This window comes from Lytechinus variegatus, chromosome 3 (genome assembly GCF_018143015.1).
Source record: "Lytechinus variegatus isolate NC3 chromosome 3, Lvar_3.0, whole genome shotgun sequence".
In the NCBI taxonomy this organism is placed as follows: Eukaryota; Metazoa; Echinodermata; class Echinoidea; order Temnopleuroida; family Toxopneustidae; genus Lytechinus; species Lytechinus variegatus.
The window spans coordinates 2,562,233-2,586,187 of NC_054742.1; the positions used below are offsets into that span (position 1 = coordinate 2,562,233).

At 35.4% G+C, this 23,955-nt stretch overlaps 1 protein-coding gene across 1 annotated transcript in view; it reads left to right on the top strand.

Moving 5' to 3' along the window:
* Window positions 1–881: 881 nt before the first annotated feature.
* Window positions 882–23,955, top strand: part of LOC121411943 (toll-like receptor 6) — a 28,264-nt gene continuing 5,190 nt past the window's right edge. Inside the window, exon 1 of the mRNA XM_041604855.1 lies at window positions 882–3,906. Within this exon, the coding sequence (XP_041460789.1) occupies window positions 882–3,906 (3,025 nt within the window). The remainder of the gene's footprint in view (window positions 3,907–23,955) is intronic.

Sequence of the window (23,955 nt, forward strand, 5' to 3'; positions counted from 1 at the left end):
CGTCATTACCCATTATTTATCGAATATGCATGTATATCTCGTAAGCTTTGGTGAAAAATAATGGAAGCTAGTTTAATTTATTAATGAAGAAGGAGAAAGTGAAAGGAAGAGTGAGAGAGGGAGAGAGAACGAGATAGAGAGAGAGGGAGAGAGGTAGGAAAAGGATTGAAAAACCTCTCTGTATCCATTTTCATAAAAACTAAAATCTTTAGATATAAAGATGAAATGAATTTTTCAAGTAGTATGCGTCAGCACCATCAACCACACACATTAAATTTGGCATCTTCAGGAGAACATGAAAACAGATGAAATATTTAAATACAAAATGAACTAAATATCATTCTGCTGCTGACAAATGATTTATCGTTGGTATTATCTATTCCAGTGTTCATTTTGCCGTTTCATCTCAAACTTTTGATAACACACCAGGGTGGATAATGGGATATGCTGAAAAGACTTATGTATTTTCATAAGAATGCATATCCGTCTGTCACGGTTAAAATGGAAGGGGTATTTTCTGAGGCATGAACAGAAGGAGGCTGGAGTCAATAGCTTTCTTCTTTCAGAAACTTAAACTAGAAGTTTATTCAAGTCAAAAATCGTGTGTGTGTGGTGGATATTATGTCACCAGTTGCATAATTTTGATATGACAACACTCTAAAGTAATGTTTGTAAGTCGCTGTTAATGAGACGATCTTTTTTTCTTGAGGATAGTCTTGTGCTCCGTCGCATACAACTGCACTGTAGTTAACAACCTTGAACATAATGCTATCACTTTTGAAAGTGTTTCGCAGATCAATTCAACTGTGATCATGTGAATAAAAATTGTTGCAGTTCATCTCATTTGCTATCAACCTACTTTAAACATCTTATAATTAACCATGGCAAAATCGACGAGAATTCCAAGGAGAGTGAAAATTCAGGAAGACCGTGTCTGCTTTTTATTCACTGCTGACGGGTTAGGGTTTTTCTTCTTTTTTACACTAATACTGACGGGACCAAACCGACATATTCTGTCTGCCTCTGCGAACAAGACGGTGGAAACCTTTGAAGGATGTCCAAAAACATGTTCATGTGGTAAAGATTATCCAATATTTTTCGTGGATTGTTCCTTGCAAGCGATTCAATCGCTATCAGAAATCACCTACCCCAGTGGAATATATCGCCTTCACCTAAGCAACAACCTCATTCGCGAAGTACCTAGCGGTGCGTTCCACAGCTCACGATTTCTTGTCTACCTTACTCTGTCCCATAACCTTATTGAAACTCTCGGAGAGGGTTGTTTCGATGGTACATATAACTTACGAGAATTATCTCTGTCGGTAAACAGACTAATCGACGTGAGAGAATTGCACAAGATATCATGGGTGGACACACTTTTACTTTCTTTCAATTCCATCGAAAATTTCGTCCCCAAAGAACCAGATCCATTTATGCTCCCCAAGTCTCGGCTTAAACTGGACCATAATAACCTACATGCACTAAGACATATCCCATACAGCATTTCCGACCTATCAGTATCTGGCAACCGATTAACTGTATTTGATGCACACGAGATGGAAAATGCAGCAATCCTAGAAATACTTAGTATTTCAGATAATTTTCTGACATATATCCCGGATCTCCGAAATATGTCTCGCCTGCAATCGCTTGATCTTAGTGGAAACAGAATTCACTCTCTACGTGCAAAACTACCGAGTACGCTGGCCACTCTTAATCTGAATCGTATGAAGCGATTGTCAGTCCTTAGCATACCATTCTTCAGTAAATCGCTATCTATTCGAATAAGCAGTAAAAGCTCAATACTGGGTTTAGATCAGTTGGAGGGTGTCCGTTACCTACACGTTGAAGAATCAAGCGTTTCAAACAAATTAAGTTTTCTTCATATGCCTAGATTAGTAAGTTTGATCCTAAATTCATGTGGGCTCATGGGAGAGTTTGTTATCTCAACGACCCGAATGCCAGTACTGCAACATCTAACATTATCTAATAACCATTTGACAAACATAGCTGTTTCCAGTATAGTTCATCGCGGAAATGATGTCAATGAGACACATCAGCCTCTCACAAAAAATATAATACTAGATGGGAATCATCTCAGTAATGTATCGTTCATAAATTACCTCCCCGAACTGCATCTTTGCAATTTAGAGAGTAATGATTTGAGACATATCTCCGTAAATGATTTTACTAATATTCTTAATCTGAGACAAATTTCACTCCAGTATAATGCGATAGTCAGCCTCCAGGGATTCAGATCTCTACCTGTTCTAAAGAGCGTGTTTCTTAAAAATAACCGAATAAAAACAATACACCCTGAAACATTTTCAGACTGTCCGCAACTCAGATATCTTGATCTCTATGGAAACGAGCTTGAATCATTTCTGATTCCATTTGATTTGACCGCATCGATTGAATTCTTGTATCTTGGCAACAACAGTATCGCACAATTGGATGTAGATTCATTTTCTAGGGCGCATAAACTTCAGGAACTTTTCTTGGGAGATAACAGACTGCAAAATGTCAAACTACTACCTATTCCCACGCTGAGATTTCTAAACCTGTCAGGTAATCTCTTCAATAGCATCGAAAAGGTTAATCTAGAAAGCTTTTCAAACCTGAGTGAATTAGACTTGAGTGAAAACCCAATAGAATCTGCAATTAAAATTGAAACAAATCTACCGCCAATTCTGAAACTACGTTATTGCAAGTTAAGAACACTTTCGTTCCTGGGAAATTCATCATTTGAGGAAAATCCCAACGCTTTTAATTCTATCGACATCACAGGTAATTATATTTCTGACCTCTCGCCATTTGAAGGTACATCAAAAATGTATGGTTTGATCACGTTAATAGCAGCCGATAACCAAATCCGCAAAGCCCCCTCAATGTTCTTTAATTTGACTTATTATGATTTGGCTGGAAATCATGTAGGTCCAAATTTGAATGAGTCGATCAATTGGTGTGAGAAATTGAACTTTCTGAGTTTGAAGGATAACATGATATTGTACATATCTGCTGATTATTTTATATCATGTAAGAGTTTACGGACATTGGATCTAAGCTTGAACCCACTGAACGAAATTGGACATTCTATTATAAGAAATGGAGAAGTCGGAATCTCCTTCGATTTTTCTGATTCTCAATTGACCCAAAAAGGGTTCAACAGAATAATCAAGGATAAAAAGATCAATACACTGACCATCAACAATTTACCAATATTTGCCCAGGGCGCTAACGTTACAATCCTGATTCCCGAATTACGGACCCTCGACTTCGGATACAATCGTTTGATAACTTTACCAACGATTGCCTGCTGGAGGTTAATTAATCTGATCATTTGTCACAATGAACTACGAGAAATATCTGGAAGTGCATTCTCGTCTCTGGGCTTGCTAAAGAAGTTAGACGTAAGCTACAACAGATTACGTCAGATCACTTCAGACATGTTTTCCTACACACATCATTTGAATCAAATATTTTTAGCGAACAACCAAATATCCAAAATTTCCGAAGGAGCGTTTGATGCTCTGAATCATTTAGAGTCACTCATTCTGTCTAACAATGGTATCATCATGCTTAGTTTTAACAACCTTCCGCAATCATCCATGATAACACATTTTGACTTCAGTAATAACGCATTTTGCTGTAGCTGCCAGTCATCGGCAGAATTTCGGCTGTGGCTGCTCGCGTCGGATGTCGACCCTGTCATCTGTCAAAGTCCTACCAGGTTCCGAGGAATAGATCTCACTACGATTCTCGAGAAAGAACTGTGTCCTCTCGTTGAATCGGATAAAGGAACACCAGTGGAGGAAGATGATGATGGAGAAGAAGAAGCAAGCGGCTTTGACTTATTCGATGACCTCTTCATACCAGATATATTCTATCCGTCTGAAATGGACATTTGTGAGGTATTGTCACGACCTATAAATTCGACAAAGATGCCAAACTCTGTCTCATCAAATACATTGTACCATTACCCGCTCAAATATTTATATATCTATTCTTACATTCATGCACTTCATTCTTATTTATTTATTTAAAATTAAATCCGTTTCATGAAGCTAATCGTCAATCGACTTAACCAACAACTCAGACATATTATGCGAAATAGTAGACAGGTGCCTTGACAAAGTTTTGGGTACAGAATTTACAAAAGCACAATTTTTTTGCATGTGGGTCATAATTATGTATCAAGAGCAACAATGTTAGAAATGATTCCTAGAATTGAGTGACTTGCATCCTTTTTTGAAATATTCATTTATGCAAAGTTTCTGCGAATAAATTAAAATAAAACATTTTAACTTACCGTAGAGAAAAAAGTAAGAGTCGAATTTACTGTATGTGGGTCATTCTTAGATGAATCTTCAAAGGTGAATAGGATACCATAAAATGTTTGATTCTATTAGATATGCTAATTCATGCACAATAATGTGTTAATATGCAAAAACAAACATTCCACCAAATCACATGGTATATCATTGTAAACAGTGGCGTAACTACGGGGGGCACGTGCCCCCCCCCCCATCGGCTAACCAAAAAAAAAAAAAAAAAAGCGGGGAAAAGGAGAAAAGAGAGAGAAAGCAAAAGAACCTAGTGGGAAAGAAGAAAATATTGTTCATTATAATGTTATATCATATTATAATTATGTTATGTTACATTACATAAGAAACATATTTATCATAACTTTATGAAACATAATTTGCTCAGGGCCTACGTCTTCATTGTTCCTGGTGCTCGCATTGTCTGTTTAACTCTTGTACTAAATCCTCCCGTTTTCAAGTCAATATAAACCAAATATATTTCCTAGCACTTGAGTTATCATTGTTGTGTGTAGTGACATATGCTTCTTTTCCATGACTCAAAAAGTGATTGCCCTATGTTAAGGTCTTCATATATATGAAATATTTCCTGTCCGTGATTACGTTCGCATTAGTGGATTGGTGAGATATGTCTGCTTTTCATGAAATCCTAAAATCAGTCCTTAAAATGTCCCTTTCTTCTGATCTGAATACAAAAAAATTTCAGCTCGCGCTTCGCGCTCACATCATTTGGCTAATGAAATGCGTATGGTCCTAGTTAATTCCTACAAAGAAACCTTATAATGCCCCACTTCAGGTCTGAAATATATGAATTTTTAGCTCGCGCTTTGCGCTCGCGTTATTTGATTAGTGAGATACATATCCGTAAACTTTAATGACATTGTCCTTAGAATATCTCTATTAGGTCAGTATAATTGCCAACTGAGCGCGCTTCGCGCGCTCACTTAGGGATTCAAAAATTTTGCTGGTGCCCCCCCAATGCCATGCCGTGACCCACGGTACTCCACTGATTGTAAAAGGGATAAATATTTTTCCATACTTATCATTTTTGAATAGAGCATTAATTTTTAATAAAAGTCAGTGAAAATCAGCATAAATTGTTATCATGCAAATTATATCAAAAGTGTAGATGTAAGAAACATACAAAATCGGTACTTTTAACAACTAGCACATCAATGATGTGGAGCTCATCCGACTTCTCGCAACGAAATTTAACACAATTTTAATTTCAGCCCAGTTGACACTGTAGTGAATCATATTGGTGACATAAATTGAGGATATAGTATTGAAATGGATGAAGAAATGATATAGAAGCATTTTTTGTGATATATAAATAAATGTCTTATAAATTAAGCATAAATAACTTTCTAGTCAAAACCTCTTAACTCTGTGTAGAACCTTGGTGAACCTCATGTAGCTCTCAGATGGAACCAAAAAAAAATCTAAATCCATTAACAAATAAATAAATAATTTTGGGGGAAATTTGAAAATATATGAATAAATTAGCATATTTATTGAATTTCAAAATTCTGTGTTGAAATTTTGTATCACAAACTCGAGCTATCATATTAAGCAAACAAAATTGAAATTGATCAACAAATGAAAAATAGTTTTTTTTGTGATTTATGAATAAATTTTGCATAAATTAACATAAATAATTATCCAGTCAAAATTTCGAAATTTTGTGTACAAGTTTGGTGAACCTCATAAAGCTTTACCAGATGGAAGAAAAAAAAGTCAAAATCTGTCAACAAATAAAGAAGAGGCAATTTCTGTGATTTCTGAATAAATTTCGCATAAATTAGCATGATTAATTTTCTACTGAAAATTTCAAAATTCTGTGTAAACGTATGGTGAACTTCATGAAGTTCCACCAGATGGAAGAAAAAAAAATCAAAATCGGTACACAATTAAAGAAGAAAAAAACATTTTATGTGAATTTTTTAAAATATGAATAAAATCATTTCGCATAAATTACCATAAAAATTGTTCTGGTCAAAATTTCGAAATTCTGTGTAGAAGTTTGGTGTACCTCATGAAGCTATACCAGATGGAAGCAAAAAAATCAAAATCGGTCAACAAATAAAGAAGAAGAAGCATTTATTTGTGAATTTTGAAAATGCGCATGAATTAGCATATTTAATGAATTTCAAAATTCTGTGTAGTAGTTTTGAATCCCCCACCTAGTGCTATCATATAAAGCAAACATAATTGAAATCGGACTTGAAATGGCGAAGAAGTAGCATATTGAAATTGTGGACGACAGACGACGGACGATGGACGTCACGCCACGGCATAAGCTCATCTTGCCCTTCGGGCCGGATGAGCTATGCCTCATTTTTAGATAGAGTATTAATATAGTAGATAAGGTGTAAAAGGGTGATCAATGGGGCCTCATGTAAAAAAAAATGTTTGTATATGCAAATTTTATGCAGGAAACACAAAAATCACCACATCTCAACGTAGCGATATAATAAAAACCAATTTTGGCATGTAGGCCATTTCTATGACTGCAGATCTATTGAAAATGAAAATTCTATAAAAAGACATAAAAAAGTTAATTGTTTTCAAACAAAACTCATGGGATAATATATAAAAAGGACAATGACTTTACCAACCATTCACTATTGAATAGAGCATTACCTTTAGATAGGATTGAATGAAAACGGTGACTGGAATTTAATAACCGGGTTTTAATTTATGCAAATTTTATCAAAATTACAGGCATGTATATGTGACTAATGGAGTTGTATGAAAATTATGTCATATGTTTCAATAGCGAACATTGGACCAAGAATTTAAGGTAACCTTTCTCTTAAACATCATCAACAAAGTATTTTTGTATCTGCTTCTACGTGATCATGGTTAGCGTGTAATTATGTATGACCCGTTCCCATTAAAAAGAAATGTGGTACCAGAAATGATAAAGACCTCATTAATACAGGTGATAATGATTGGCAGGTTTATGTGTTTGAGCAAAATCCAAGAATTATTTATTTTCAGTTTTCTGATCTTGTTTTGAGAAAGCTTAACTTGTGTCATTTATTCCATTTCTTCCATTGCAAGATATTAAACTATAATTGATATATGGTAATTATCTGCTCATTAATATAGATTAGCATATTTTGGCAACAAATGTGATTCTCAATAACATGTTCTGTGAAGAAAATTAATTGCTTGATCTAACAAAGATATACAAAACGTTTTGCTTTTCTTCGTGCATTGTGGTATCTCGTTATCCTACATGTGTACTGCTTTGTGAATTGCTACTTATTCACATAAATTAACATATTTATGCAACAAGTTACGATTTTCAATAATACTTTCTTTTGGAGAAACAAAAGTATTTGATCAGATATAAAATATCTGTTGTTTACAGCATAATAGTTGTTAAAACAAATTGAATTCTGATTTACATATATGAATAGATTAGTTGCTGTTTTACGTATTTGCATGAATTAACATTCTTATGAATGTTTTTAACACGATATTGTGATGATTGTAGCTACTGCCGTTCGAATTCCTTCCAAAGATGCATTGGACAAACTATACGTAAATGCACGTTTTTAACAATGCCAACTTAATCTTGAGTTCTCAGAAATATTTTTGGAAACAGAAAATATTCAATATCATATTCAACCATTAAGAAGTATTTACTTAAAAAATAATATATCAATAAAAATGGGAGTGAAGAGTGTATTTGATAGAAAGCTTCTTTTTTATAATACAATGAGCTTAAAACATTAGCACGGACTACAATGGGAAATTAAAGGGGTACTCCTGGCTAAAAAAATATTTATCTAAATAAACAAATTAGCATTCACTGAGCAAAACTCTGAAGAAATCATCAAAATCTGATAACATATAATGAAATCAATTAATTTAAAAGTATGGCACTATTTTGTGAAAAACAGTTATAAGCACGCCGTCGTGAATATCATGCAATATGTTGGCTAATGATGTCATGTCCCAACTTTTCCGTCTCTTATATGTCATTACATGAAATTACAATTATTTCATATTCTCATACATTTGTGTATCATGATTACGATGCTACGGCTCGTCTTGGTAAATTGCACACTATGATAAATTTGCAAGAAGATAATGCTCATTGGGCAATTATTAGCATGAATAATAATTCATTCAGAAGTCTCCTTGACTGAATCACTGATATTTTGATGTCTCTTTTTCTTCATTGAGTAAGACGTCTGGTAAATTCTGACTTAAAGGACAAGTCCACCCCAACAAAAAGTTGATTTCAATAAAAAGAGAAAAATCAAACAAGCATAACACTGAAATTTTCATCAAAATCGGATGTAAAATAAGAAAGTTATGACATTTTTACATTTCTCTTTATTTCACATAATAGCTTTATGCACATCTCGGTCGGCATGCAAATAAGGGAAGACATCACTCACTCACTCACTATTTCTTTTGTATTTCATTATATAAAATATGAAATATTCAAATTTTCTCCTCATCGTCCTGTGAAACAGAGTTTTATTTCTCCCTCAACATGTGGAATTAACATTGTTTAACATTTTATGGTTCAGCCTTATTTTCAAATCTGAAAAGTTGAAATAATGTTGTATAATTCAAACAATAAAAAAACAAAATAAATAGTGAAGGACATCATTGATTCTCCCATTTTCACGTAACTAACTTATGCATATAACTATCTTATGAAAACTAAGCGAAACTTTAAAATGTCGTATTTTTCTTATTTTACATCCGATTTTGATGAAATTTTCAGCGTTATGCTTGTCTGATTTTCCTCGGTTGATTCATATCAACGTTTTTGTGAGGTGGACTTAATATTTAATATATTACACATCCCCTATCCAATTTTGGTGCATAAAACAATTGAAAAAATACAATACTTCCTCGTTTTTTTCTTTTTTGTTTGGGGACAAGGCCTCTTCTTTCCAGCACCCTTTTTTTTTTTGGGGGGGGAGGGCATGTCCCCATGTCCGACCATGATTGATACCCATGAAAATGCTGAAAGGGTAGAATTTACATGAAAAAAATTAATGACATTAATTCCCTGAAGTAACATGTAACATCACCATTGAATTTGAAAAAGAACAAACTTTTCACAATGCATTTACCATGTTTATGCTTAAAATTTGTTTACCATGATTATGGTCATCATAAATAAGTACAGGATGTCAATTTATAAGTTAAGTTTTAAGCCGCATACATTCGTAATTCCGAAGCTTCGTAATTCCGAAGGTTCGGTTATTCCGAAGGTTCGTATTTCCGAAGGTTCGTAATTCCGAAGGTTCGTAATTCCGAAAACGAAATAAGGTTCGTAATTCCGAAGGTTCGTTAATCCGAAAACGAAATAAGGTTCGTAATTCCGAAGGTTCGTTAATCCGAAAACGAAATAAGGTTCGTAATTCCGAAGGTTCGTTAATCCGAAAACAAAATAAGGTTCGTAATTCCGAAGGTTCGTTAATCCGAAAACGAAATAAGGTTCGTAATTCCGAAGGTTCGTTAATCCGAAAACGAAATAAGGTTCGTTAATCCGAAAACGAAATAAGGTTCGTTAATCCGAAAACGAAATAAGGTTCGTATTTCCGAAAATGAAAATAATTCATTTTGGTAACAAAAACGATGTTGTCATTACAAGATTACACGATATTATGCAATGATAGTAATAACGATCGATGATACATGCGTGTGTTGGGGCCAAAGCATGTATTTCATTAAGAATATAGGCGCCCTGATCAAGCATAGGCTAATTTCAATTTTATCTGAGCAATTGCTGCCTATAAGCAAATGGTTTAATTAAAGATGCAGGGGATCAAGTGTGTTGGAAGCGTGCGAGCAACCACTAGATAATAGGATTTGTATTGGAGGGGATGTCATTTTTAATAACAGCTTCTGCTGGTAATAAAAATAAAAATAATACTAATAATGATCGTTGTGAGATGTTGAAAGCGCGAATCGCAAGCTCAAACTAGTAGACATTTCATGTAACAAGACGTAAAGTGAGCATTCGGAGCATTATTTGTAATCGTGAGAAAGATGTGTATCTTTCTAAAGAATTAATGCGAGGGCGAGCTGTAATTTGTTTATATACTGACCTGGGGCCCGTTGCATAAAACTTTTTACCTGAGAAAACTCAGGTTGTTTTTACAAGAGTTTTGCTCTGTGCTAAAGTCAATGGCGGAAATCAGACTAACCTTAGTTTTCAGTTTTTACCAGAGTTTTCTCAGGTAAAAAAGTTTTATGCAACAGGCTTCAGAAAGTAATCTTTTAAGGACTGCATTTAGTGACTCATGAATAGAATATATATCTCACGAACTAAATAATGAGAGCGCGAACCGCAAGCTTAAAATTTGTGATATTCCAACCTGAAAACTGGACATTTCATACTTCTTTTTTGTAACCAGGAATAGAATGAGTCCCTCAATAAACAATACTTGATGCGAGCAAGAAACGTGAGCCAAATTTTTCCGATTTTCCAACATGAAAACTGGACATTCTAAGCATTCTTGTAAAAAAAAAATAATAGCTGGGAGAATAGTTTTCAGAACTGAAGTGGCTTCCCTGAGTAAATAATATCTATATCAATATTATCATTCTAGGCCCACATGAAATTTCCAAAAGTTTGAGCACGTGATTCGCTCGCAACATCTCACAAGGATGCCCTTTTAACAGTAATTGACCAAAAAGGTGAATTTTACATCTTCAGATTTGACTTTTTCCCCAAACCGCTTGCTCTCTACGCTCGCAGAAATGAAACGTTAATATTATACAATTAATGCACATTTATGAGTGTGTTATGACGATGCAGCACACTCGAGGGTATTTACAATTATGCGAAAGCAAGAGGCGCTTGCGCCAAGTGCTTTTGCTTAATATTGTGAATGCCCGAGAGTTGCTCGCATCGTCACTAACATCACGAATCTTAAAATGTGCATTAATTGTTTTATAAAACGGGTCGGCAAAATGAATTTTTCATTGAAATCTTGTTCAAATCCCTCCAACTTGTGTACGATCGCACAGACAAAGACATCACAAGACTGTCAATTATGGCATCACAGGCGTATCTACTATGCGCGCCTAAGTAAGCGCATCAAAATCCTAGCCAGCCTCTTTTACTGAACGCGTATCAGTTTATGCTGCACAAAAATTGCACAGTGCTGCACAAAAAATGCACAGTGCTGCACGAAAAATGCACGACTGGAAGGTTGCGCATAATTCAAGCATGAACATGTGACTTGAATACGCACTCACCATTGGCTACACCCTTGAACCCGTTTTATAAATAACTTTAGTGATCACTTAAAAAATTGTGCTCAATTTAGTTACTACAAAACACACAACCTCTTTACACAGATGATAATCTAATGGTGAAAATATCCGTTTCCACCAAATTGCCCCTATTGGCCCCTTTTTTTTGCTTTGCCCCCCCCCCCCAAAAAAAAAAAGTTCCGCCGCCATTGGTTAAAACACGCATCGTCTTTATGGCTAACTGCAAAAAGTTCTTAAAATGTCCCCTTTAGATCAAGTCAGAGCATATATATTTAAGAATTCTGTTCGCGCTTCTTGCTAGCAGTTATTATCTAAATTTAGTTACATAGGCATCTCGCTTTGAAGATCACAAACATATTGCCCATCATATTAACAAAAATATATAGCTCGCGCTCGCATTATTTAAAAAGGGTTTATCATGTTATTACATATTTACTTTATTTTATAAGGATAAATCTGAATATTGACTGTAAGGACTACCCTTTCAAAGAAACAAACAAAAATCAACTTTAAACTGCCGATCAAGGAATATATGACTAAAAAAAATTGCCTCTCCCCCCTCTATTTGACGAAAGTTGGATCCGCCGGGAGGGAGGCAGGGGGCATCAAAATGAAATAAAAAACAGGGGAATTAATATTTTCCAAAATGGGAAAGTTCCTTTTTCAAAAATAAATATGCCGTCTTTCATGCTTTTTTTCGAAATATAATACTCTTTTTAAAGTATACAAGTTAAGTTAAGTTTTCAGGCTGGAATATTGAAAATTTTCAGCTTGCGCTTCGCACTCTCATTCGATTGGTGAAATATGCATCCTAAAAAGGTCACTAAATGCTTTCTTTAACAGGTTCCTTTTCTGGTCAGTAAGTTTAAGCTCGCGTTTTGCGCTCGTGTTAATTCTTTAGTTAGATGCAAATCTTTTTAATGACAGCAGAAATCTGCTCGGATTTTTAAAAACTAATTTTCATTTTTTATTGAAATAACCTAAAGTTTTAGCTTGTGATTCACGCTCGCAACACCTCGCAATAATGCCATTTTAAGAATAATTGACCACACAAAAAAAAAGTTATACAACTTCACCTTTGAATTTGTTTTACCAAGCCGCTCGCTCATATACTCTCTCCCGAAAAATAAAGCCTAAATATACATTTTGCCATAATAAGAAGTCACTTCAAAAAGTTTTTCTCTACTTAATCACTATCAAACACACAATGACTTCAAGCAGATGATAATCTTCAGGTGAAAATATCACCAAAATGCCCATTTTGACGTATGAGTTTCATTTTTTGGCTTTACCCCGAACGAAAATTCGTTCGGCCGCCCTTGCCTTCCCATCCTCATAACAATTGAACGGCAACAGTGTCCCCCCCCCTTGCCTCTGCTCTCCCGGTTTTCATTTTTCGGATTAACGAACCTTATTTTGTTTTCGGATTAACGAACCTTATTTTGTTTTCGGATTAACGAACCTTATTTCGTTTTCGGATTAACGAACCTTCGGAAAAACGAACCTTATTTCGTTTTCGGATTAACGAACCTTCGGAAAAACGAACCTTATTTCGTTTTCGGATCAACGAACCTTCGGAACAACGAACCTTTTTTCGTTTTCGGATTAACGAACCTTCGGAACAACGAACCTTATTTCGTTTTCGGATTAACGAACCTTCGGAACAACGAACCTTATTTCGTTTTCGGATTATCGAACCTTCGGAATAACGAATCGTCGGAATTACGCCACAAATGTTCGGATTAACGAACCCTTTTTCGTTTTCGGATTAACGAACATCGAGGTATAGGCAATTTACGTGTTTCGGAATTACGAACCTTCGGAATAAAGAACCTTCGGAATTACGAAGCTTCGGAATTACGAAGTGTAACCGTTTTAAGCATATCATGGGCCACAACATAATTCAAATATACATCAAAATCGGTCGAAGAATTCAAATTATCCAAAATTATTTCAATAACATCACTATAATCATTAATAACATCAGCTCCGATAATAGACTTAGAATATCGCTCGTAAAATGTCTTCCTGGTTAATGGTCATCTGTATAATCGTGTTTTTTAATCATGGTTAAGACAATTAATCTTATAGGTGTTATTGATTGTATCTTTATGTATTCTCATGAATTAACCAACAAACCACACCAAATGACAAATTAACCAAAAAAAAAGTGCGTACCACTAAACAAAACCAACCAATTTCAAAATGCTTGGTACACATATTGCTTCGCAGTAAACCTGCATTCTATACAAACGACCTTGCATGTATCTTGGGAAAAGGTGAAGAGTCTTTAATGCCGTATTAATTTGTAAAGCAGAAAGTATCTTTGATGCGAAAGAGGACTACTAGTATATATAAGGTGGTGTTCTTATCTCTCAATAGAAATTTGACTACCACTTAATATGATATATTTTTGTTGTTGTTTAAAAGGGACACATTCTATGATAACTTTTTTGAACGAAAATTTTCTTTACGTGCCTGATCGAGACTGATATATATAAAACAAAATTTAATAGCATTGCTTTGTATTTACCGTTTCTGTTATGGTAACTCCCGTAAGAACTCGGCAGGAGAGCTTTTCTGTCGGCTGTTTACTAAGAAATGAAATTGATACAAAAAATATGATATAGTTAGGAATAAGCAAAGGAGCTTGCTGATTCCCGAGGGGATAATAGGCAGAGCAATTTTGTATAGGTAAAATAAAGATGTGCATCATGCGCTATACAGTGCGTACCAGAATAAACGAAACCGAGATTTAGCGATCATTTTTCATAACTTAATCATAAATAGAATAGACAAATGACCTACCAATTTAAAGCTGAGAATCTCCTCTTTCATCTGATATTACTAAGGTTATTTCTTATTCACGCATGAGTGAGCAAAAACAATTTGAAGAAAAGATACCAAAAACTCATTTGGCGGGGGTATCTGGGTTTCAAAAAGAAAACCACATTTCTGAAAAGTTCAATATCTGCTCTTTAATTTGGTGCCTAAATTACAGAAAATGGTCAAGAAATAAAAAAGTTCTGGCTTTTGAAATAAGGCTTGTTGAAACCCAAATACCCCCCGCCAAATGAGTTTTTGGTATCCTTTTTTCAAATTGTTTTTGTTCACTCATGCGTGAATGAGAAATAATCTAAGTAATATCAGATGAAAGAGGAGATTCTCAGCTTTAAATTGGTAGGTCATTTGTCTATTTTATATATGATTAAGTAATGATAAATGATCGCACTGTATACACTAAGAATTCAATGCTTGTCTCAAACTTCTGCTGGACACTTAAAACTTATCCTGTGTAATCGGAATTTATTTAATCAGAATCTTCAACTTTAAAATATTCGTTCAGATGGAATGGCTTTTCTGAGTTTATTGAAACGATATTTACTAAATATATTTTACGCAAATAAATAGTTGTCCTCTTTGCACCTTCCTTTACTGAAATACCTTTATATCACAATGGGTTAACCCTTTATAACGCAAAAGGTTAATTATCATGATTATTATTAAACCGTTTTTAGTCAGCATATAAAAAAACATTTGTTTGACTATCTTAACTAGATTTTCCCCATGATCCCTCTTTTTCCTTAGATATCTAGTTTGTTAGAAAAAAAAGACAAAAGAAGATGAGAGGAAATGATGACATATATCTTGTTTAAATGGTATAAAATTATTTATTTTAGAACTATATACACTGTTCACACTGGATTTTGATTGAGATATTTTACACAAAATCAGACAGGAAAGGAGGGAAAGAAAAAAAAGAAAGAGGGGAGGAGAGAGAACGAGAGAGAAATATTGCATCGAAGAGAGAGGGAGAGAGAAAGGGAGAGATAAAAAGAAAGTACCTTTGCCTGTTTCCAACTGTTTTTCATGATACCTTTCCCCGGGTATATGGAATATTATTGATGATTTTAAGTAAGGTAATAAGTCCTCTTATCAGTCAATAATAAAAGATTATTTATTATACCCATGCCATACAAAGTTCGCAATGCTCATTTCTACTTAGGTTTTCACTGAGTGCACCTGATAGTATCTCGCAAGTCTTGAGGTAGGATGACCGGATAGATCACAATATTCGTGTTTCATCTCTTCTTACACTACATACAAATTATGAGATATCTATTAATTTTTATTTGCCATTGTTTCCCACTAATCTGTGGCATTGAAATCGATCTTGAAGGGCTAATTAGTGACTACCAAGAAACATCAATAGTACCTTCAATCGACATTGCTAAACTCAAAATAGAAGAACTTGTCAATGATGGAAGAATCCACAACATATCCATCAATTACACTCGGTATAGCTTTTCTTGTTTTTCCCAAAATCCTGTTGTCGGCCCATCCATTGCTGCTCATGCTTACCATACTCGCAAAGTTGCTGCGTTTATTGGACCAGGTTGTATCAAGTCCATATTGGGCTTGGCCGACTTAGCATCAGCTTGGAACGTTCCTTTGATAACTGGTGGGGCACCCGGTTTCGATCTAGCAGACAAGGAACGGTACAGTACCCTTACAAGAACTTCGCTGTTGGTCCAGCAATATGCCAACTGTTTCGAGGAGATCATGAACTTCTTCGGATGGAAAGTTTGCTCTTGGATACAGTTTGCCGAGTATGGTTACTGGGGAGCGATAACGGAGGGTATTGAAGAGTTGATGCCGAAACTGGTGGAAAATAATTTCTCATTCTATCGTTTTTTGCTGACAAATTTTCAGCAATCATGGATTGCTTTAGACAAAGCCGTTGTGAATTCCAGAGGTAAGATTGCTATCTTTCAAACATGTCTTATTCTTAAAATGATTACATAGTTCATACTTCTTCAGAGAACATACTTTTATTTTTCTTATTAATAATTACGAAAAGAAATTGAGAGATTGCAGATCAGAGAATATCTCCGAGAATTGTTATTAATTTTATCATTACATAGTCCGATTCAAAAATGCCTTGAGAAATTAATCGTAATGCAATATTTCTTATCTCAGACTTTTAATTAAATTCCAATGAGTCTCCCTTTTTTTGGTGTGATGGAAATGACAGTTTCTGGAAAAAATATTTCGAATCCTAAATTTCCTTTTTTTTCTCTCGATATGATTTTTGAAACGGTAAATTGCCAATTGACTATTGCCAACTCGTCCACTCAAATGGTAAAAAAAATATTGGGTAAAATTTTTACCACCTAGCGGATAAATTTGTGTCCAAAAACTTTGTGGCATTATTTTACCCAATGTGGAAAGCACATTGTCCATTAAGGTTAAAAATAAGCAGCAATTACTTTAGAATGCCCAATGGTGGTTGGACACATAATTCCCCTCATGGAGCAGTTTTATCAATTACTTTTTTTGGAGTGCACCACATGGTCTACCTTCATTTAGTCTAATGCCATAATACGTCCATCAGCATTTCTCTAACAACCATTATTTTGATCCAATCATCACTTTGTCTAATCACCAACTGAAATGATGAGTGGACAAAATGGCAATTGGACCATTTGGATAGTTAATGAACTGCCGGTAGACCAAAATTAGTAGACGAGTTGGTATTTGGAGGAATTTGCATTGGACCAATTGAAAATAAATCGTTTGAAGAGAGTGAGCTAAAAACTATGAAGATCAACTTTGGTCATTTAAGATATGGGCATAGATGTGGATCGTTAACTTTTTAAGGGAAGCTATCTTGCGAATAGATTTTCCGCACATTTCTGGTAGTTAGGGTAGCACAAACATCAACAGCAAAATTTGTTGTAAAATAAGGTTAGAAGCTAATCATCATAAAAACTTGTTCAGTATGGAAGTCAGCATGACGAATAGACTGTCTTCTTCAATTTTCTCATTGGAAATATCCAATGGAAGATATTATCGCTTCTTAAAGGAGAATGAAACCATTGGAACAAGATAGCTTGTGTGAAAACAGAAAAATCAAAGAAACAGATCAACGAAAGTTTGAGAAAAATCGGACAAATAATGAGAAAGTTATGAGCATTTGAATATTGCGATCACTAATGCTATGGAGATAGCAAATTAGCAATGCGACAAAGATGTGTGATGTCACTTGTGAACAACTCTCCCCATTACTCTAGTATATATTTCACTAGAATTGCCTCTTTTATCACATCTATCCATAAATCATGTGCTCTGTCTACATGAAGGCATGTAATGCATATTTTTAAGAATACATCATGGATAAAGAGTTTGTATCATCATAAGAAAAAGCAAAAAGAGACATTTTGAGGGTATTTTATATTCCACCAAAGGGAAAGTTGTTCATCAGTGACATCACACATCCTTGTCGCATTGCCAAAGTGATGATCACCATAGCATTAGTGATTGCAATATTCAAATGCTCATAACTTTCTCACTATTTGTCCGATTTTTCTCAAACTTTCTTTATTCTTATTCTTTGATTTTTCTGTTTCTACACAAGCCGATTTGTTCCTAAGGTTTCATTCCCCTTTAAATTGTTTATGCTCGTTTTATTCATTTAGCAGAAACCGGCAAGCGACTTGTTAACAGTGATATTCGAGCATACTGTTGTCCCTTGAAACTAGTTTTTGAAATTAATGATCGCTCAAGCCTACCTGGCTGCCTGCCGTTGGTTTATTAACAATTCGTTTAATGCCAATTAGTCCAATTGTCAACTCGTCTACTATCATTTGGTCTACCATCAGTTTGTCAACTCACCACATGGCCTACTTTCATTTAGTCAAATGCCTTTCCGTCTAATAACCAGTTGGTCCAATAACCATTTAGTTCATATACCATTTGGTCTAATTGGACTAAGTGTTAATTGTGTAAAATTAATGAAGATGAAATGACCAACTGGGGTCCGTTGCAGAAAGAGTTAAGAGAGCGTTTAAACGCAAGTAAAAAAAATCAATCGCAAGTCCCAAATGCGCGCTGTTGATTGGTTGAAAATCAAGTTGCTCATGATTTGTAGAGTTTCGATTGATTGCAACTCTTTCTGCAACGGGCCCCTGCATGAAACGAAATGGTCTTAGACGAAATGGTGATTAGACAAAGTGATGATTCGACCAAATAATAACACATAATAATACATGAGATTTGTATAGCACATTTTCCATCTTGTTTAGATGCTGAAGGCGCTCCAGAGCAGAACAACAAAAACTTTTTACATAATTATAATATATGTCTGAACAATAATCAAAAAGCACTCTTGAACAGGTATGTTTTCAGGTTGCCCTTGAAGTTGGTCCCTGAAGTCTGGGTTTTCAAACTCTGTGGAAGAGAATTTCACAGGTCCACTGTTAGAAAAAAAACAGAAGATTATACAGAAGAAAAAAATGAAATACATATTTTACAGAAAGAAGTAACCAAAGGATTCTGTAATTGTTAAAACGGGAAAGATTTCAGACAATCTTTATAGAATTTCACAAAACTGGTCTGTTTTAAAAAGGGGGAAACAGTTTTATTACAATGAGTTTGTAATGGTAACATACACCACATATCTATTTCCTGTAATTTTACACAATTTCATGTAACATTACACAATGTAGTATGATTACAAGTGTTCTCGAGACTCTGCTGCAGGATTTTCTTTTTTAGTAGAGATTTTCTAACAGAGTAGGCCCTGCGTGAACAAAGGCCCGTTCGCCGCATGATTTCTTAGCAACTGGAACTTGTAAGAGATTAGATTATGAGGATCGCGAATTTCTTGAGGGTGGTTATTATGCGTCAAAGACTTATTGTAACTGGGGAAGTTCCATCGAATAAAAAAAAATCAAAAGAAGGATTTCAAAAACTATGCGTTCCTTCAGGGACAACCAGTAAAGAGTTTTGAATAAAGGGTTGATAAGGCTGCGCTTGCCAGATAGAGTTACAATACGCGCAGCTGAATTTTGCAATCATTGCAATTTCCCAAGTTGAGAATCTGGTAAGTTGTAGAGGAGGCTGTTACATAAGGATATCACAGAGCACAAGGAAGGATCACCAGTCGTTCGCAAAGCCATTCGTATGTTACGAACAGCTTTATGAAACACCCACCAGTTTCTCTGTTGCTGAGTGAGATATTTTCTTATGACGCCAATATTGCGCAATTGATAACGAACTGATCTGCAAATCTGGTTGGACATGGACATGTGAGAATCAAAAAGAACTCCAAGATTGCCACATGAATTTGGCAAGGGGATGTCATTGCCTGAGATAGAAATCGAATCAATGTTGAGTTTGTTAAGTTGAAACTTTGAACTAAAAACTCACATTTACTATGGTTCAAAAGTAACGAGTTTGACTTCAACCAAGTGTCAATGTCCATTATGCATTTTTCAAGATTACACAGGCCTTGTGTGGCACTAGTTTGATTGGGTAAAAATGATACAAAAATCCGAATATCATCTATATCTATTTAAATGATAGTGAACAGAGTGACGTTTACAAAATCTCTCGTAGCCCTGTCAAATAACTGGAAAACAAAGTGGACCCTCCAACAGAGCCCTGGGGGATGCCGCAGACCAATGGCATAGATGAAGAGGTAACACCATCTTGGAGGACTGACTGTGAATGGAATGAGAAATGAGATTTCAGCCATTGTAGGGCCTTGCCCTGAACACCTTAACTAGTCAGAATGTTGATAAGTAAGGTGTGGTCTACGGTGTCAGACGCAGCCGACATATCTAGGAGTACCATTGCTGTGACAGATCCACTGTCCATTTTCTACAAGATAAAACTAGAAGCATTTGTGAGTAGTGTCTCGACATTGTGATGAGGTCGGTAGGCAGACTGAAACGGGTCAAATAAATCATATTCTAACAAATAATCTATGAGTCTTGTAACGACAACCCTCTAAAGAATCTTGAACAAAAAAGGAAAATTACTAACTGGACGGTAACTTTTGAGTGATTCACAATCTTAATAATTTTTCGTTTCACTAAAGGACGAATAAGGGCCGTTTTCAAAGCTAATGGGGACAGTGAACTCATCTATGCTTCTCTTTACGATATCAGAGATTATTGGAGCGAAAGAAGAGGAACAATCCTTATTGGTTATTGGACCAAATGGTTGTTAGACGAAATGTTGATGGACGGAATGGCATTGAGCTAAATGAAAGTAGATCATGTGGTGAGCATGGTGAGTGGACGAGTTGGCAGTTTACGAATGGGAAATTTACCCCTGCCGTTTTGGGCATTTATAGGGCCTTTGCAATAAAGATCTGTACGATTTCAAGGTTTCCTTGTCAAAACGTGAGCCTTTCTGTATTTCATACGCCGGCTGGAAGATTTTTAGCATGACTAAAGTAGGTATAAGCTAGACCTTCTTCCACAGCATCACTGTAAAATCTAAAATGTACAAAGAAGAGAATTTAGAGCGTCATAAGACCACTTAAATTTACAAATCATATTTGGGAATTTCGAGAAAGAAAATAGACTCTTCTTAAATTAAGAGATCCACACGACGGATTACTGGGACTAGGAATTTTGAATACGTAATATTCTTATCCTCATTGTTAACAACACATCAATTTCGCTAGCTAAACACACGTTACCGCAACCCATAACTATTATTGTCTTCAGATTTCCGTAATATCAAGAACGCTCATTGTCGTCCATTTGTCAACGATAAACTAAGCTGATGCACTGAAACCTTTTGTTTCCGAAGAAACTTCAAAAAAATTATATCACTTTGAATTTAAAACTCGGTTACTGTTCGGAGCACAAGTCGAAAAATTCATGTCAACAAACACACCTTACTTTTCATAGTCTTATAAAACCAAGAAATAATATTTTCAATTTTGATATTACTCTTGATCTATTTGATGGCCAAAATAAAATTACAAGAAGAAATGCAATAATAAAAAAAAATCTTCATTCTTAAATCGTGTCCATCTTGTAGCTATTAAAAACAATCCCCAACAAATAGAACTAGAGTCAAGTTTTTACAGTCTTGTATTGTTCTTAAATGATATTTATACCTATTTATGCCTCGCTTTCTGTGTAAATAGCTTCGTATATTCACAGCAGAATCCCATATATAATGATATTCACCTTTGCTGTGTAAGGAAGTAACCACCCCCACCCACCAAAAAAATGAAGAGGCAGAACATGACGTACGGGGAAAATGTAAATAGTTGCAAGCGAACGATATTATTTATTATTAACCGTATCAGATATCTGAGCAGGGCAACTTTGAAACATTGTTGCCTGCTTAAGACTGATCGAATGGCTGGTCAATAAAATTCCAATTGTTCATCCACGGCCCCAATTTAAGTCAATGACAAAATGCGTGGAAATGTGGCGGGCAATAAGGCAGCGCTAACATCCGGGTATTCTACGCGTTTTTGTATGCGTCCTTGAACCGCGCAGTGCTGGCTATACGTTATAATGGCAGTCAAGTTGAGACAACGCTGGATACTGCGTCCCTAGGCCAGGGACGCGTTATTTCAATTACGTCACAAAAGTGTCTGATTTGGTTAATATTAGCAATACTGATGACTGGCCAGGGGGCGAAAGGACATATATCGCCATCACTAAATTGATATCACCCTCGTCTACGACTCGGGCAATATAAATCTAGTTTTGGCGATATAGGTCGTATCGCCCCGAGGCCAGTCAATATTGCTTTATTATCAAATATATAGTGTTCTAGCGATGCATTAAAAACTCGTTTTTTGGTCGGCATCAATTGCCCGTGCAGTAGCAGAGCGTATTCCTAAAAGGACCGAAATCCGACGAATATCCCGTAGGCTCGTGTACAAAATTTGCTATTGAATATGAGAGCTTATTCAACAGTTTAGGGCGCGTGCGCGAATGCGTGAAATATACAATGCGTACACCAATAGAAACAATGCGATGCGCAGGATAGAGCACAACTAGGCTCCATGATGTCATAATGAACTACATGCAAGTCGTATGCCAACGACCAAAATCATTATTATCCTATGAAGTGATAAAACATGCCAAATCAAATTTCTCCCTCTTTTTTTGTGGGTGGGTGGGGGGGGGGGGAAAGATGATAATAATTATATTGGATGGCGTTATTTTATGAAACATAAGAAATATTCCACTAGTTAGAGCCAATAATCCACTCATCTACGATTCGTGGAATATTTTCCGAACTCTTGTATATTATTTTTTTGTATTCCATTCTTATCCATCCAATATAATATAAACATTCTTCTCTCAATGTAAATGTAATTTTGTGACAGAATTTAGCATAATATCCAGAAAAATCATCCCTGTCCGTTTGACCCCTATGAGGGGAGTTGGGCAGTATCCTGGAAGTAATTAAGTGATTAAAAGAATTTCATATGCCATCCTTTTCACTTTCTTTATTTTTCTTCTTATCTTCCTCCGGTTGTGAAACTCGTTTTGTGGGGAGTGAGAGGGCAAACAGCAATGATCGTGCTTCCAAGATACTAGCTCCCAATGTTAATATTCCTCCCATCCAGCCTTGTTAAATCAAAACTTTCTTACATTATATCCAACAACTATGCTACGTTAACATATTATTCATAAGTTTAGTTTCCCAATTAGTTTCAAGACTATCTAATGAAGATGTTAACTTATCATTCATATCCATATCGATATACTACCAACACCACCACTACCACTAATACTATTAATTCTACTACTACTACTATTTCTATAATAATAATAATTCTAACAATAACAATAATAATAGTAATAATAAATAACAACAACAATAATAATGATAATAATGGTAATGATAAAAAAAAGAAAATGGTATAAATAATAATAAGGTTGATTATATCAATAAAAATAATACCGCGTTTTCAGAGTTACAAACAAAAAATGATATTACCCTGGCTTCAGTCCGAGCTGCCATTATACCTATGTATTCAGTGCATTCAATTAAGATATTTTTTCTTGCTGAAGAAAAACAAACTCAGACACGAATGTTCAACCAGCATTGATGTCATGGATATGCATCATCTTGAAAGACAGGCATCAGTGTGTTATGTACAGGTCAGTAGTCTCAGGATTGAAGAACACACAAGCTGTACGTGCCCCGCAGGGAACACGTTTAGGCCCACTTATTTTCCGCTGTTTTATCAGTGATGCATGCAAGCCAGCATAGTCCTAATCTACATTGGAAATACGTAGATGATCACTCAATACCAGAAAGAAGGAAAACGAGCGACCCTGCCACCATCCAGAAGAGTGCGGATGAGCTTCAGCAGTGGTCTAAGGAAAGCAACAACATACTTAACCCAAGTAAATGTGCTGTCATGCATATAAGCTTCATGAGAACAAGTCCCACTGGGACTCAGGAGCTATCTGAAGTCCAGTTCATGAAATTACTTGGAGTTTGCTGCATCATTTGCATACAGAATGATTTGAAATGGACATAATCATGTCAATTAGATCACCAAGCGCGCTGCAAGCAGAAGGCTTCATAGTAA